The 17,643-nt window shown below is 42.3% G+C and overlaps 1 protein-coding gene across 2 annotated transcripts in view; it reads right to left on the bottom strand.

The window, feature by feature from the left end:
- Nucleotides 1-5,959: 5,959 nt before the first annotated feature.
- The window catches only part of Abca1 (ATP binding cassette subfamily A member 1), a 122,888-nt gene continuing 111,204 nt past the window's right edge, over nt 5,960-17,643 (bottom strand). For both annotated transcript variants that reach the window (XM_039109846.2, NM_178095.3), the window contains exons 43-50: nt 17,085-17,147; nt 16,000-16,106; nt 13,502-13,643; nt 13,039-13,173; nt 11,905-12,008; nt 11,281-11,373; nt 10,398-10,641; nt 5,960-9,308 (exon numbers count right to left, since the gene is read on the bottom strand). In XM_039109846.2, the coding sequence (XP_038965774.1) occupies nt 9,168-9,308; nt 10,398-10,641; nt 11,281-11,373; nt 11,905-12,008; nt 13,039-13,173; nt 13,502-13,643; nt 16,000-16,106; nt 17,085-17,147 (1,029 nt within the window). In that variant the 3' untranslated portion in view covers nt 5,960-9,167. The remainder of the gene's footprint in view (nt 9,309-10,397; nt 10,642-11,280; nt 11,374-11,904; nt 12,009-13,038; nt 13,174-13,501; nt 13,644-15,999; nt 16,107-17,084; nt 17,148-17,643) is intronic.

Genomic DNA, 17,643 nt, shown 5'->3' on the forward strand with positions numbered 1-17,643 from the left:
GGCTCGCCCTGTATGGCTGCTGGCAGCACTGACTCTGCTCTCCTCCCCACACAGGAGAGCGAGAAGAGATTGTACAGACTGACACCTCCCTGTCACTGCCTGCAGGCAGGTCCCCATACCCTACTTTCTCTCTTACTGGGGAAGACAGTCATCTACTTGTCCACTTAGCTGAAGCAAATGAGGAAATGGCTACAGGACATTCTGTCTTCTGAAGCTAGGTTTTCCGGTTCTCAATCCTCAGCATACAAATATGCTTATTCCATCTTTAAAAGATAAAATCATCCTGCCCTCTAGTAACACAAAAGGAGGGTCATACTTCCAGCCTCTAATGACTCAGTACTCCACTAGCCAAGTAGCTCTCACCAAACTCACTTTCCAGTTCTCATTTTAATAGATTTCCTAGCAGTTGACCCTTTCTTTGTTGTAGATTTTGTTGTAGATTTTGCTCTAGACTTTCTTCATTCCCACAAACACCATCGGCTAAGTCTTCTTTGCTTATTAATGCTTTGGGGCCTCTATCGTGTCTCCTTCATCTCCAATGATGTCACACTCCAGAGCTGACTCCCTAGACTTTTTTTCTATCCTACACTCACTCCCTGGATTTTGTCCCAGTCATACATCTTCAACTGCCACTTGTGTTCGAACAGTCCATCCAGTATATGTGTATTCTCTAGAACTCAGCCTTATTTAACTGCCCAGTCTTACTTAGTAGCTCCACCTGGATATATTAGAAACTTCACACCACACCTACTGAAAGCTAAGATCTTAATCTTTACCCGGAAGTCCTGTCTCCATGAGTGACACCTCCTTTCCTGTCCATTTGCTCAGGTCATTCCCCCATCTATTAGCAAATCCCAAAAGCCCAGAATTTGATTGCTTCACATTCCTGGTTTCGAGCCCATCATTATTGGGGTTTAAGGGTACAGCTCTTCACTGACCTGCCATCATCCTAGTCTATTTTAAACACAGCAACCAAAAGGGTATAAAACACAGACCACACTAATTCACTCCTCTAATCCCTCATGTTTCTGATAGCTTCCTGTCTCCCCTAGGGTCAGTGTAGCCTACAAGCCCTTACATGATCTGTCCTTTAGTGTCTGTCATTCCACTCCCTTGGTTCCAGGTGACTTAACAGCTTTTCTTCTTTGACTCACTAAGCATTGTATTGCCTTGAAGTCTATTTCCCCTACCTAGAATCTTCATCCCTAATCATGAATTTTCTTGGATCATCTCCACGCCTTATTGGAATCTTTACCCCAGAGCCCGATGCAGCCCTCCTCGACAGCTCCACTTAAAATCAAAATCCCTGTTTGCTATAGAATGAACTTTCCCCCTTCAAATCACATACAGAAATCCCAATTGCTAATGTAATGCTGTTTAGAGGTAGAGACCTTATGATGGATCCTAGTCAGTGTTCTATTGCCCTGAAGAGACACCATGACCACAGGAACCCTTCTAAAGGAAAGCAGGAAAGTGGGCTTCCTTACAGTTTCAGAAGTTTACTCCATTGTCATCATGCTGGGAAGCATGGTAGCACAAAGGCAGGCGGACATGGTTGTGGAGGAAGAGCTGAGTTCTACATCAAGATCTGCAGGCAGTAGCACTCGAGCTTGGAGTGGGCCCTGGGAACATCAAAGCCAACAAGGCCACACCTTCTAATCCTTTTAAATAGTGCCACTCCCTGGTGACCCTGCTTTCAAATCTACAAACCTATAGGGGCCATTCTCATTCAAACCAGCACATGAGGTAATTAGATTTATGTGAGGGGATGGGTCCTCTTGATAGAATGAGTGTCCATACAACTATCCTCTCCATATCGCTACCATGTGAATTAACCAATGAGGTGTGCACTCAGACCTAATCATGGCTAGCATCCTCATCTCAGATTCCCCAACCCCCAGAATGGTAAGAAATAAACGTTATTTAAGTTACATAATTGGCATTATGTCACATATTAGTATAACTAATTTTACTATTTCAGTTATATGTGATTTTTATTGTATTCTTCCACTAGAAACTAAATTCCATGATATCATGGGGCTTTGTTTGAATCATTGCAGTGTCACCAATCAGTGGCTGGCTCATGGAAAGCCATCAGCAAGCATTTATTGATTGTATTTGCATATGAGGTGCATCTTAGATAAAGTTTGCCTGTGACCCCCTCTCCCAAAGATTCATGTGCTGGAGTTTGATCCTTAGAGGGATGATGGAACCGTTGACATCTGGGGCCCAGTAGCAAGTAGTTAGTTAAGTCATTGGTTGTACCAGTTTGGGAAATAATATAATATTCTTGGGACCCATGTTGATTCTCTTGAAGTTGAGTTATGTTGGTTACTTTGTTCATTGCTATGTCCAGATCTCTGAGAGAAACAAGGAAGGAAGGATTTATTTTAGTTCATGGTTTTAAGTGCTACAGTCCATCATGGTAGGGAAGACTTGACAATTCCTGGAGGTGGGAACACACAGCTAGAGTTCCTCATATCTGAGTAGATTATAAAACACAGACCTGGACAGCAATTGAACCCTCACTGTGAACCTCAAAGGTTTAATGTTACCCCAAACAGTACTACCAGCTAGGGACCATGTGTTCAAATGTGTGAGTATGTGGTGAACCGTTCACCATATTCAAATGTTAATAGTAAGTTGTTTATAAGCCCTGGATCTCTTTGTATTTCTCTCTTTTGCTGTGCGACCTCTCCATCTTACTCAGGCTGCCACCTTCCATGAGGCATGCATATATATATATATGGAGAGATGGCTCAGTGGTGGTCTTCCAGAGGTCCTGAGTTCAAATCCCAGCAACCACATAATGGCTCACAAATATCTGTGTGTGTGTGTGTGTGTGTGTGTGTGTGTGTGTGTGTGTATTCCTCTCTCTCCACACTATTTTGACAAAAGATACTATTGCCTATTGGCTCTGAGATGCCTTTCTAGACCACAAAAAACACAACAATTGTATTTCGAAGAAGAAAAACAGACACGGACAATCGAGTCTCATTCCTCCTCCACTAAATAACTTCCAAAGAATACGAAAATTGATGCTTGCAGACTCACACCCTGGACTCCATTCACAGCACCAACTCCTAATCTACTGAGCAAAGCCTAGGTACTTAACTACTGTGGGAACTGAAGTTGTAGTACTTTTCAGTCATCAAAGGAGTATGAACCTGCAACATGTCGAAAGAAGCCAAAGACTCATTAGAGAGACTTTATTCATAAACTCTGTTACTTGGAAAGATCTCTTTCAACTCATCTTCGTAAAAAGAAGCAAGTTGTTCCAGGAGAACTGGGTTTGATTTCTTTAGTTTCAACTAATTGGCCCAAGACCCTTTGGTAAGGGAAGACATGAGACCAAGTGTGGTAAGGGAGTTCGATGGGGAAAAGGCTCCTGACAGTATTCATGACTAAAGGATTAAAAACACTCAGAAAGGTGAAGAAGAATGCCATCCGTAGTCTATAGGCAAGAGGAATCCAAATGAAAGCTTGGCAATCCAGCTCTGTTTGTCTGTTTCCCTGCAGAGCACAATGGCCTGGCGAGTCATGATTCACCATTTCTCCTCCCTACCTCTCATTCCTCCTCAGTCCTCTGACTGTAAGAGTTTGCCCCAGGAACCACCATCTTATGAAGCACAATGGCCATTCACAGTTACCTTGCTCACTGTGGCAGTTTTCAGATCTAAGTAGAGTTCTGCCTCCCAGGAGCATACCATCCTTCATATGACACACCCCAGCTATGTTTACTCCTCTTCTCCCTCCTGCTGGCCATTCCCTTCCAGTTTCCTTTGGTACCTTCTAAATCTCAGGCTCAAACTTTCCTTTTCTTCAGGTAAGTAAGCTCATCCAGCCCCGTGACTGAAAAAACAAAACGACACTGTGTTTGTGTGTGTGTGTGTGTGTGTGTGTGTGTGTGTGTGTGTGTGTGTGTGTGTGTGTGTGTTGTGCTGTTAATGTGACCATTTCTACTTTCTGTCATTGTCCCCAAGCTTCAACACAAGCATCTGTCTAGTTCACAAAGTAGAAGCCATTTTTGATGGCTCTTTCCCTGGACCCCTACCGACAGCTGGTGAACAAGTGCTACTGGCTGGGAATTAGATACTGTCATCCTTCCTCCCTGAATGTCACCACCACCATCCTGCCCTATTCACTGTCCTCTAATCCTCTTCTACTGCCCTTTCTTCCCATCAAAGTCCACACTCTCTGATTAGATTGTGCCCCTTACTCTGTGGAAAACCTCTCGGTTCCTCATTATCCTAACAATGAAAGACAAATACCCAACAAGGTAGCAGGATTCTGATTCCAGACCCCACTCCCCGTCACCCCCACTGCCCAGATGTGGATTCTTCCTACTTGGCAGCCATGATTTTTTCCCAACTGTGATGTTTGTACAACGTGTTTAAGATGTGTTCTCGCAGCTCACCTTCCTCTGCTGCCCCTGCTCGTTTTGTTCAGTTCTGAGCTTAAGTGTCTTTCCTAAGACAGGCTGTTTCTGACTCTGCACCACTCTTAACCCATCACCCTGTTTCCTACTCTTCAAAGCACTTGCTGTTGTGCCTAGAGTGTTTGTCCACTGTCATTTGTCCTTCACCGATGCATCATTAAAGAATAAGGTTGATTTCTCTCAACAGAATTGGGATGGATGGCCAGCATATACATAAAACTCAGTAAATATTTGCCAAATTAATAAATAACAATGCTTAGCGGATTTACCAAGGACAAGTTTAACTGACACCTAACTTCAAAGGGAGAACCACTTGTGGTTTAATTAGCTTGCATCTTGGAACAAATCTCTCTAAGGTATCGTTTATTCAACATGTAAAATGTCTGGATTCGCTGCATAGGGTAGGTTACCAGTATCTGGCAAGTTGAAAATGGTTGCTAATTTTTCTCCTGTGTTTTTTGAAATTTAATATATTTTCATGTGTTTTCATACATGTATTTTCATGTATTAAGTACATTTAGTACCTTTCATTCACTATCCATATGGCCCAGAGTGGGTTTCTAATCTGTAACTTTAGAGAGGGCTTTGGTCAATATTTGAGTCAAGATCTGTGTGTAACTTGTATTTTCTTCTAGGTTAAGTGCCCTTTCAAAATACTTCTTTTTTTTTTTAACTCTCTCAATTACGAATTTTCACAGGCATACATAGTTTTGCTATTTCATTAAAGTCTTATAATACCCTAAAGGATACAGTTGTGTGGCAGATACTGAACAGGCTTCTAGGCCTACTGAAAGGCCAAGAACATGCACACAGAGTTCCGACCTGTCCCCTGGATGAGGAGCACCACTTCCTGTTGTCCCGGCCATTCTGCAGTGGGCACTATAGAACCAGGACCAGTGGAGGTTTTTCAAGCTGCAAGGTTAAGTGTGAATCTTTTTCTCTGAGTCTGATTCTTAATAAGCCATGATAAATACATCCTCACTGTCTCAACAGAGCACTGCTTGTGTGTGCACTACTTAGCACTGAAGTCTGAAAGCAGGGAGGGCATGGAAACCAACCCCACTACCTCCCCATATCATTTCTTTTTCCTAATTTCTCCTCCTTGGGCCTGGTAAACATTGCCGTCACCCCCGGCAATGCACACGATGCTGGGTCCTTGTAGCTTTGGTTGGATAAACACCCAAAGTTACCTTTCTGTAGCCTCCACAAAGCTCGTTCTGTTTTCATTAAGGAATCCCTACCGAAACTGCTTTCTCTTCAGCTTAATAATCAGTAACCATTTCTCCATCTAGAAAGCCTCTGACACCCTTTTTAATAGCAGTTATTTGCTCTTAAGTGAATCTGAAGAGACACAACAATCTTCTTTTATTTTAAAGTAGCATCCAGAGCTCTTTCTTCAGAGCGTTTGAACTTTTCCTGAAACTCACACCAGTGATTAACAGCTTCCTCTCTCAGTTTTACAACACTTTAGCAGCAGGTGGTGCTACCGATGCACAAAAGTAAATTTGTGTAGACCAGCAGGACTGTCACAGCTTTATTTTGTGACTCATAACATAGAAACAGGCTTTTAAAAACACTTCGTATAAAGTTATTCACAATACAATTTTTTTCAGTTTTTTTCTTTTAATGAAAATTATTTAACTTAGAAATCTGCTCTGAAACTTTTGTCTAGTTTTGCAAATCTCAGATATTCCAGTGCAAAAATAGATCCATTACAGACAGCATAAAGTGCTTGGGATGAGGGCCAATGATAAAGAAAAAGCACAAAAACAGCTTCATCCTAGGGTACACGGGGAAAGAACATACCGCATCCTTATATGGAAATATAAATGTTCTACAAAAAGGGACGCAACAATTTTCAATCGGAACAGTATTACTGTGGCATTACACTATTACCAGTTAATAGTAACGAGAGTACAAATTAGTATTTCAGTATCAAAGTGGTTCCCCATTACACAACACATGGCTCTTTGGAACAATTTTACCTGATATATACAACCGTGAGAAGACAACAGACAATCCCTTTAAGTCAATGCCTGCTTACAGAGAGCGATTGATGTATGACATTGTCATGAGGCATATGTTTGCAGTACAGACACCTAAATACAGTAGTTTGAGGTTTCCTTGTTTGTTTCAAAATGAATTGCGCTAGGATGTCTAGCGAGAGGACTTACTTTCTTTTGTCTTTCTCATATTCACAGTTAGTAAGTTTTCCAATATTAAAAAAAAAATAGTAAACCAGAAGTGTTTGCGCTTGAGAATTTCTCAACTCACGTACCACATCTCCATAGGGGATTTTATTTGAAGATAAGATTGATTTTTAAATATCTAAGATAATTACGTTTACAAAGGAAAACTGAAGATTAACTATTCAGATAGTATAAAAGGTAATACAATACCTACAGATTGTCTCTAGTTTTAGGAATGATTTTAAATCTACACTGAATTGAATCTTTTCCAAAATAGTGCCTTATTTTTGCTGTTGCTTGATTCTTTCTTTTTAATGTGGCCTCAAAAATCAGTGATTAAAACAAAGATTTTTCTCAGGGCTGTAGTATATTGAAAAGTTAGGACACAATGACAGTGGGCTGAGGAAGTCAACTAACGTTTGATTTTGAAAAATAGAGACTTGTTTCTTTGAATTCTGTAACTTTGATAAAATATAGTGGTGTGCCAATAGCTCCTGGAAACACACTTTTCTTGTCATTTTAGAGACCTATGTTGACATGAGTATCAAAACCATCATTTTTTTCCTTTCAAGCAGTGAGTTACATAACAGTGTTACATAAACATAATTTGAATAGATCTGAAATCTTTCTTATTCTTCCCAATTTTTAGAAGATGAAGAAATTAGAGATATCAAAAGCTCACTTGAACTTTGCCCAATACCGGAATTTTACTCATGTCTTGTTTTGTATGAAGACGAATGACATCGAGAATTGGTGAAATAAGTTTTTCTTTCTCTCTCTCTTTTTTCACATTGCTTGCGGATGAAAGCAAATTAAGTTTGGGTTAGAAAAGTCTGAAAAATGCTCCATGTAGAACAGCTGACTGTTTTTCATGACTGGTTAGTGAGTAAAGAGATGGACTGTTTGAGATCGTCGGAGGTTTAAATGGGTGTCTCACATCCTGCTAAACCCATTGTTTGCCCATAGTTTGAAGGTCTCAAAGGTCACAAGTATAAATTATATCCAAGAAATTTCAAGCTAGCGGTTTTCCCCTGGGAAGAGTTGGTTGTTTAGTGACCCTCCTTGGCTTTTGTACTGATGCTATCAAGTAGGCAAGGGTGTGGCCGTATTCTTTCAGTGGATTTAACAAAACAGCCTGTATCTGTAAATCAGTCAGCTGAGTCAATGGCACAGAAAATCTGCGAGCTCCCCCTCACTCCCATCCAGGAATCTACCCAGTGATTGTACGCAAAAAAAAAAAAAAAATACTCAATCTGCAACTGGAAATGAATAGTGTTCTACCGGATCTTAAAATATGGTCTGAGATGTTAACCACAACATTGTTTTCTGGTCACTGGGCTAGTCGGACATTCCACCTGCAAATTTACCAAGGAAAATAAGGCATGAGGCAGTGTGGCCACATCCCTCTATGCGACTGAGCACTGAGGTTTGGTTTGGTTCTGAGCTTCCAGAAGCATTGATAAAACTTAAAAGTTCCAAATAATACGAGCAATGCAAACATTTTCATCAAAATAAAATGCCACCCTTTCGTTTTCTAAGCTAATTCCAACAGCTGGAAAGAACTATGTTTCTGTCAAATAACGAAGGATCTCGAGATGGAGTATACCATCTTGTGTTAGCAGACAGTCGGGACGAACAGACCCAGACCTCTCACGTGTAAGTGCACCAGATTTTTCCTGCCACACCCTGAACTCAGCTGATTGCAGCCCCAGCAGTTTGGCTGCTGACCTTTGTTGCGTATCGGGATCTAATGTGTTTGAAAAAGTCTCAGAAAGATGCTCTGGTAATGCATGACACGAGCATGGTCATGGGGATGGACATGGGCATGGACATGGGCAACAGTGAACAGCAGAACCAAGGACCTGGGTTACAGAGATCCACATCTCGCACAAGACGGCCACCACAGCAGCTCATCAGAGAGAAGGAAAATGGGGACTTAGTCACACACGGCACCGTTTTGTCACCTGATATTTAATGATGTCAACAGACAGCAGGGCGGTTTTCACAAAAGTGTTTGTGACATACTTAGTGCTTCAGACTTTCTGAGCAACTTGGCACTAATAAATCTGGCACACTCATTGCCAGCAATGGATGTGTCACCGGGAAACCAGGTTTGTGGGTCAGCATGGCTTAGTGGATGAGGATGTACATGCCTTCGACGTTGATTATCACTGGCCATTACTACTTGACGGATTGTTGTTGCAATCCCAGTGAGAATACACAGGAACAAACAGTATGAATCCAAACCCAGAGTCTGCTTGGTTCCACACCAGAGTTTCACATCTGCATAAGATAATGAACTAACTTCAAGTCATTTTAACTAGAGAGCCATACAAGACATAGGCTACAAAGGCACTGCCCCTGTAATGGAATCGTGTTCTTGTTGCATTGAAGTGCATTGCATTGAATAGTGTCAGTACAGAATCCAGTTTGTTCCACTCCACAGAAACGCGGGACGCTTTCTTCTGGAACACTTGACCCGGTGCAAAGGGAGACCTAGCTCTCCCTTCCTTTCATTCCCCCTGTGTTAACAGGATTCTTCATACGTAACTTTCTTTCACTTTCTCGTCCTGCAGGAAGGATGTGAGAACAGCCACATCCACCACTGTCTGGTTTTTGTGTAGTGACAGGTCCTTTAAGTGGTCATCATCACTTTGGTCCTTGGCAAAGTTCACGAATACCTGTCAAAAGGAAGACAGACGGACGCTCATGAAGGGCTCTGGATCGGAGGTCAGTTAGGAGAACGCAGAACTGAGTAAGTACTCGAAATAGAAAACCCTGCGTGAAAGGGAGAATTCTCGAGAAGCCCCGAAAGCACTGAAATCCTTCTCTACATTACTCCACATCACCAACTTCTCAATCGGTATACCTACTTACCAGTCATCCACTTTGGCATATCTACGATTAATTAAGAGGAAAAAAACACTTGTTGGATGCCTACTAACTGCCAAGCTCTGTGCGGTACGTCGTTGGGGACTGGTTTCAATACTTTGTCTTAATTTGGCCCCCCAAATAACTCGGGAATCTGTGCGTCCTGTCGCCGAGGGTCCCTGTATGCAATCAGTTTTTGATTGGTCAACAAAGTTACTAGCAGCCAATGGCAGGGAGATGGAGGCGGGACTTTTAGATTTCCGGGACTAAGAGAAGAAAGAGCGGAATCACCATGACAGGGAAGCAGAGATCAGACTTAGGAGCTGCAGGACAGAAAATCATCCAGTCGTGTAAGAGTCAGAGAAGTGGCCCCAGGGGCCACTCCCCCAATTGGGTCTGGGGTAGCAGAGATGAAATATAGATTTTAAAAGGTAATAATGCAGGGATATCGGAGAGTAAAATGGGATAGCCACATGGAGTTAGGGAGAAGCCCAGCCTTGTGTTGTTTAGGTATATTAAATGGCATTTGTGTCTTTTATTTCCAGGATTAAGAGAACTCTGGTTGGTGGTAAGGAGGACAGGGATCTCAAATTGGTTTCACAGATTACTACAATAATATATCTTGTTCCTTAGAAGAGATGAGGCACCTGGCAGAAGGCCTGGCTCATGACAGGCAATCAACAGTAGCTATTCTGACTACAGCACAACCATCACAGTAACTATACATAGTAGAAAGCATCGACTTGGCATGTGTTCATAGAAATGTGTATAATGTAGACAGTAAGAGCAGAGAAGGAATCAAAGCACAGACCATCTGAACTTCTCTCAAGCTGAGGGTGGGGAGAAAGGGCCAGGCATCCTAAGCCTGTAGCTAAAGGTACTTTGGGCTGAAACCTTACTTGGTCAAGTGTTGTCTGAGAGACAGAGTAGTCTTCTATGTGGAGTCGCTTTTTGCTCTGGGAGAGAATGCTGAATATCCTGGCCAGAGATGACAAGGAGGACGGAAGCTGGTACTGTAGCATGTTTCGATGTTTCTCTTTCAGAACACTTCCAGGAAAGGCAAGTCCAAAGAACTCCTGGACAGGCTTTAGGTCAGGGTTGGAGCCCGCTATTCGTACAACTATGGTATAACCATCTCCAAACCTGAAAGCAGGAAACGAATACACAAAACTGGAGCCTTTGTAGAAGACTACTCAAGAGGACACTCAACTCTGAAAACCCAACTGGTACCAAGAAAAACGGAGGTCTCTGGCAGGCCTCCAGAGCCACTTCTGAAAGAAGCAATCGGTTTTATCTACCAAATACCTAGTCATGTGTGCTCACAGCCTTGAATATGAGATTCCATTAAACCTCAGTGTGGGCCTACAAAGTCTGACACGCAGACAGAAGCCCATGGAATTCAGTGACCTGGCCCTGTCTCTGAGTCAACGCCCAGTTACAGCAGGGTAAAGAAGTGAACCTTTTTGTGTTAACTCCACTGTGTGTCCTCATTATCAATAACACCACAAGTGAATTACTAAGTTTCACTTCTATAATTAAGTTCAGAAGAGCCTCGGAAACTACTCTCAGAGATGTTGAGTAACCTGCGTACAAATCACACAGCCAGCACACTGGCAAATCCGGAACTGGAATACGGCCCGTTTAGGCTTCAAAGTCCATGTTCTTTTTTTCCTACACTCGCTTGTTTTTATTTTAAGCTATCATGCATACACCCACCACAAAAGAAAAAAAAAACATCGATGATTTCAATATATGCTACCCCAGAGAAGCGATGTCTGTTACCTGTTTTTCAGATGTTGGACACTGCCGAGGCACCTGAACCTCCCATTGACCATTATGGCCATCCTGGTACAAAGAGCTTCACATTCCTCCATGCTGTGGGGAAGACAGAACGAAGTTTGCCTTTCAGACGGATGCTCCTGTGAGCACCACAACACCACCATGACTCCTGGCACTTCAAAGAAACACATCCCCGTTATCCTAGAGCATCCCTCGCCGCGATACAGAAATGATGCACTTCTCTGCCATGCGCCATACGACGGTGAAAAGGTAAAAAATAATCCAAAGGTTTACACAAAGAACAGCTGCATAAACTAGAGCAGATCTTCATAAATGACAATGAAGCTACAAGAAATGATGGCCATACCTCAGTTGTATGACCTGAAATTTTGTTTTCACTACACACGTTATAATTAAATTTTTTGTCTATAAAATGTGTACGTGCATATAAGCTTTGCATAAGAAATACACTGTAACATATACATATAAATGATAACAGCTATCTCTATTCCAGGTGGAATAATTCCAGGTGATAACTCTTCCAGGCTTTGTCTTTATTTTTTAATTTTTATAAAATGAGCAGATATAATTACACTCGGTAAAAGTCAAGACTATAATAGTACAGACCTATGAGATGTAAGAACTACGGATCTTCCCTCCTTGATAATGCTTAGGGCACAATTCCACAGGAATCTCCGGGCTTTGGGGTCCATGCCTGTGGTTGGTTCATCCTATAATTAGAATAAAAGAAGTTTAATTATTTGCTAGGAAAGAATATCAAAGACAATTTCTTTAAGAGATGAGAGTATGCTGTAGAAGAGGGCACCAGATTCCATTAGAGATGGTTGTGAGCCACCATGTGGTTGCTGGGAATTGAACTCAGGACCTCTGGAAGAGCAGTCCATGCTCTTAACCACTAAGCCATCTCTCCAGTCCAAGACAGTTTTGTTTGTTTGTTTGTTTGTTTGTTTGTTTTAAATGCTAAAGATCATGCTGGGTTTCCCAGTATGGTGTGGAGTAGAGACACGTGGGTTTCTGTGAGTTCAAGGACAGCCTAGTCTGCATAGTAAGTTTTAGGACTACATAGTGAAACCCTATTACAAAACTACAACAAAATCACAACTTTTTGTCCAAAACCATTTTGAAGTCTGAGTAGTGTTTGGGTAAAATTGATGCTCATATTTTTCTCCTTGTTCTATTACACTTGCTAATCACAGAGAAATTTCGTATCCACATGGTCAATAAAAATTAAAGCTTCGACCCAAGGCTTCTTCCCATACCCTCAGTGTTCTCTATAAGATGAGGATCAAGGACCACTTGCGCAGTCTGATCTGGTTTTTATTTATCTGTATGGGAGCAACTCTGATCCTATGGCTCCTCCAGGAGCCGTGTCCTCACTTCTGACCCTGGAGAATGAACATATATAGTCATGGAGAACATTCTGGAGAAAGATCAATTGGCACACTCAGCTTCAGCCGTGTTTGTAGCGATTATCTGAGGCAAGGAAACAAGATGCCTGGAGCCTGTCCACTTGGGGAGCCTGTGAAGGTACAACAGAGCCACCCAGTGTGCTTTGTGGGAGAAGGTTCCTCTGGATTCTCCGAGCCTGTTCTGGAGCCACAGGCAGATTGACTTGCTGTCGCCATGCCACGCATATGGCACGCAAAGGCCTATATGTGACTTTCGGATAAACCATGCTGTCTATTCTAGACAGAAGAACAGCTTCCACCCTGCACTCACGCACAACCCCCTCACACTCACCAGAAACACCACAGGAGGCCCGCCAATCAGAGCAATGGCTGTGGAAAGCTTCCGCTTGTTACCGCCACTGTAGTTGCTGGCGTATTTTTCTCCATACTTAACAAGGCCCAGTTTGCGAATTGCCCATTCACCAACCTAGAGAGATAAAAAGCATTCCTAGTTTTGTCTGGCCAAGTACTGTCACCATGCTTCCCTACACATAACAGTAGGGAAGTTCTCTCACTGAATGGGACTCAAGTCTCAGCTACCACTGAGGACCCAAAGAAGGGAGAAAGGACTCATGCAGTGGGACCTGCACTCCCTCCCTGCTCCCTAGCCTGTGCCTGCCTACCCTCCCCTGGAGTCAGTGCAGAGACCACAGTGTGAGCAAAGAAATAGTCTCAGGTTGCTGTCACGTATGAAGTAGGTATTCCACTTTAAGGGTGTCAAAAGAGATAGTCTGGCTTTCTGGTGCCTACCGTACCTTGCCAACTTCTTTTTCTGGGACTCCCCTGAGAAGGGCAAAGAACTCCAGATGCTCTCTTCCAGTCAGAAGCTCCGTGATGGCATCGAACTGAGGGCAGTAGCCCATGTTTTGATGTACTTCATGGATGTTTGATAAGATGCTGTTAAGGAAGACAGAACCAGTGAGGTTTTCAGTGGTTAGAAATATTCTGAGGAGACGATCGGGCTTGACGGTTCTTAAAACAAAATATGCTTGGTCAGAACAAATAGACGCCTGCTTTTGCTCGGAGGAACAGCCATTCTGTCCCTAGGAGGTCGACTCTTCAGTAAGGGTCCTGTCTCTGCCCTGCCTAGGTCTTGTTGACGCAGCACTTGAACCTGCAGGCTTAGTCCGGCATCAGAGTGAGTCTATACAAGTGCAGTACAGTCTTTGCCCACAGACTCAAACTTCAACCCTATGTCTCCATTGCAAATGTGACTCTGAGCTGGTCATGTGTAACAAGTGTCCCTGTACCTTCAAGACCATGCAGTACCACGTAAGTCCCAGAAATGTTGGGCATGAGCTCTCGCTGCCTTCTGCTCCCCATTCACTGATTTGGCCGTAACATTCATGATCCAAACATTCTGATTCCACCAAATATACAATGCAGACTCCAATTTATCGCTCTATCTGTTTATTTAATTATAGACCTTCTAATATGGTAACGGGAAAACTTCACATATAAATAATTTTACTTATACATGCAGGGGCGACTTCTAGGTTCTATAAAGCCTGCCAACAGTTGCTATTATCTGAAAATTTTGACATTTGTATTCCAGTCTCATGGCTGCCTTTCAGTCGCCTCCAGATAGCTATAAAAAGTCAGTCCTTTCTGCTTATTTAGTATTCTTGGGTTAGCCAGCCTTCTGTTACGGTTTGTATATGCTCAGCCCAGAGAGTGTCATTATTAGAAGGTGTGGCCCTATTGGCATAAGTGTGGCCTTATTGAAGTAGGCCTAGCTTCATCCTAGCTGCCTGGAACTCAGTATGCTGCTAGCAGCCTTCAGATGAAGATGTAGAACTCTCAGCTTTCCCTATACCATGCCTCCCTGGATGCCACCATGTTCCCACCTTGATGATAATGGACTGAACCTCTGAACCTGGGAGCCAGCCGCAATCAAACAATGTCCTTATAAGAGTTGCCTTGGTCGTGTCTGTTCACAGCAGCAAAACCCGAACTAAGACACTTCCTCAAGACTTAAAACTAAGGTACCCATGGACATTGTGTCTGGCTTTCACAGCTACATCGCCCAAGTCAGTTCTACGGTAGCTGTGATAAACCTTAGGATGGCCAGTTATTGTCTCTCTGTGTGTTTGAGGAGCTTGGTGCTAGAACAAGACTGGGAAGTCACCACTATTCCCAGAATTCCTATTCTTTTAAGGCTCCTTTAGATTGCTACTGAAAAGAGATGGATGAGTTCATTAGGCCCCTGACTTTACAAAAATATTGATTCTATCTCTAGTCAGTGTGTCTGAACTGTGAGCAATCTCCCATCACCGGGTTGTGAAATAAATTTAGTAGGTCACAGCCAGCAATTTTTGAATGGCATCCTGCAGGCTAGAGTATGAACTATTAGGGTACACTACAAGTAGTAACAGTAGGTGGGTGCCATTTTAATTCATTAGGTGGATGGGTACCTAACTGTCTGAATGTATGCGCTACATTGAAATGTAAGGTGTGTTTTCTATATGATCATGAACAGAAAAGTTCAAAAGGTACAACTTATATCTTTACTCATATAAAAAGCCAGAAGAAGCCCCACATCTTTAAAGTACTCAAGTAAAATACCACCTAACAGGTCTCTGATATGCAGCTTTCTCTACAACAAAGATTAGTGAATGACTTAACAGAGGCTTTATCAATTGGTAGGCACTTTAGAGAGGGCAATTAAACAGGTATATGCCCCTTTACCATGTAGGTGATTTTCTGAGGAAATAACAGAAATTATCTTCAGGGACATATTTACACAGTGAAGAGAGAAACTAATTAATGCCCAACCAATTATAATGAATTGATTAAATAAACCTATTTACTTGGCAGAGTTTCTAGATTTTAGAATATGTAACCCATTGCAAAATCTTCATTATAAACCTATTACTACAAACTCAAAATCTGTATAGACACATTTAGGTGCATAGCAGATGTGAGCCAATGGAAAAGCTCTAGAACTCAGCTGTGATTGTGTAATTCAATGAGTTTACTAAAAGTCACAGACCTATTTTCTCAGGAAAAGGAAATTATATGTATGTAAATTATAGCTAAGTAAATTTTTAGGGTAGAGGGAAACTGAAAGAAATTGTAAAAATGAGGCTTATTTCCAGGTAGTGAAATTGGAGGTGATTTTAAGAGCTTTTGAACTAAGTAATTTCAATGTTTTTACAAACTGTAGTAATAGGATAGATAGAAAATAACTGTGTATTTCTTAAAGCTGGAGAAAGAAAATCTCTGCGGCAAATACAGACCGCTTCTTTCCCACCTGTTCTTGTTAAGAAGAGCATCCCCTCTGGTCACAGCGGTATCTCCAGTCAGCATCTTGAATGTTGATGTCTTCCCAGCTCCATTAACTCCCAGGAGTCCAAAGCACTGAAAAGCAAGACTAGGTGAGCTGCAGGAGCAAACTCCTAAATCTCGGTCTGAATTGCCTGATAAAACAGCCCCCTGGGCTTGGATTGGCTTCTCCATTGATCCCAGAGCATCACTCTTAAGTATCAATGAGTTCAATATTCAGATATCATGAGTCTGTGTGTGTGTGTGTGTGTGTGTGTGTGTGTGTGCGCGCGCGCGTGCGTATGTGTGTGTGTGTGCATGTGTGTATGTGTGCCTGTGTGTATGTGTGCATGAGAGAGTGAGGGAAGGAGGAGGAAGGAGAGGAGGAGGAGAGAGAGCTTACGTATGGGCCATGTTGTATGTGGGCATTTTTATAAATACTGAGTCATCAAGTTGAGACCAAGGTCAATCTGTAAAGAGCCGTTAAAAACTCACACCTGGGGCTGGGGATTTAGCTCAGTGGTAGAGCGCTTACCTAGGAAGCGCAAGGCCCTGGGTTCGGTCCCCAGCTCCGGGAAAAAAAAAAAAAAAAAAAAAAAAAAAAAAAAAAAAAAAAAAAAAAAAAAACCTCACACCGACCACCCACTCTAAGAACATGAAAGAAGGGGGTTGGAGATTTAGCTCAGTGGTAGAGCGCTTGCCTAGGAAGCGCAAGGCCCTGGGTTCGGTCCCCAGCTCTGAAAAAAAAAAAAGAACAAAAAAGAACATGAAAGAAGTCCAAAAACTGTGCGAAAGGAGAAAGTCCTTTTTACCCTACTTGAATTCCATCCCTCAATGGATCTCCCAAAGCACGATCTAGATGTGCATGTTTTCTTACACTGCCTGAGAGTGTGCAAGCCTGTTCTGTTCTGACACAAGAGGTTCTCATGCTCTCCATGACTGACTGCTTCTCACAGACACAAATAAAGAAGCCTTGAAAAGCCATTTTCCATAGTTACAGACATTGTTGTCTGATTTGGCAGATACAGTCTGAATTAACATAGAGACAAACACAGTAGGGCGCTGTGCATTTACCTCTCCAGGAGGGATGCCAACGCAGATTCTGTCCACTGCAGGCTTCCGCTTCCTTCTGTAGATCTGCAACCACGGAAACACAGAAATCATGCACCTCCATTGATCCCAGAGCATTGATCCCAAATCATGCCAACTGTGGAGGAGGGGCTCTAAAAGCCACACACATCGCAGAACAGAACTCCGATGGCTGCACCACGCGCTGGATGTGCCAAGAGCCTTTGTCTCTGGGAAGAGTGACTTCTACCTGACTCTGAAACTCAAAACTGAGTTTCTTTTTTATTCCTAATATGAATTTTTTCCTTTAAAATAAAAAGACTGCGACATATTTTAAAATTAAATTATGTAAGGATGAAATCTACAATAAAATGTTTCAGTTACCATAAACTAAAATTCGAGGGTCTTTGTATTCGGAAAGGGCTGAGCAGTGGAGGTAGGTAAATAGAGTTGCTTTTTGAGCCAAGAAATTCAAAATCAACTATTAATTCCCTACACTTTGTCTAAACACACAATATTAGAATATTTTAATAACTTGCATAAACGTAAATATGTACAATAAATA

Source organism: Rattus norvegicus, chromosome 5 (assembly GCF_036323735.1).
Source record: "Rattus norvegicus strain BN/NHsdMcwi chromosome 5, GRCr8, whole genome shotgun sequence".
In the NCBI taxonomy this organism is placed as follows: domain Eukaryota; kingdom Metazoa; phylum Chordata; class Mammalia; order Rodentia; family Muridae; genus Rattus; species Rattus norvegicus.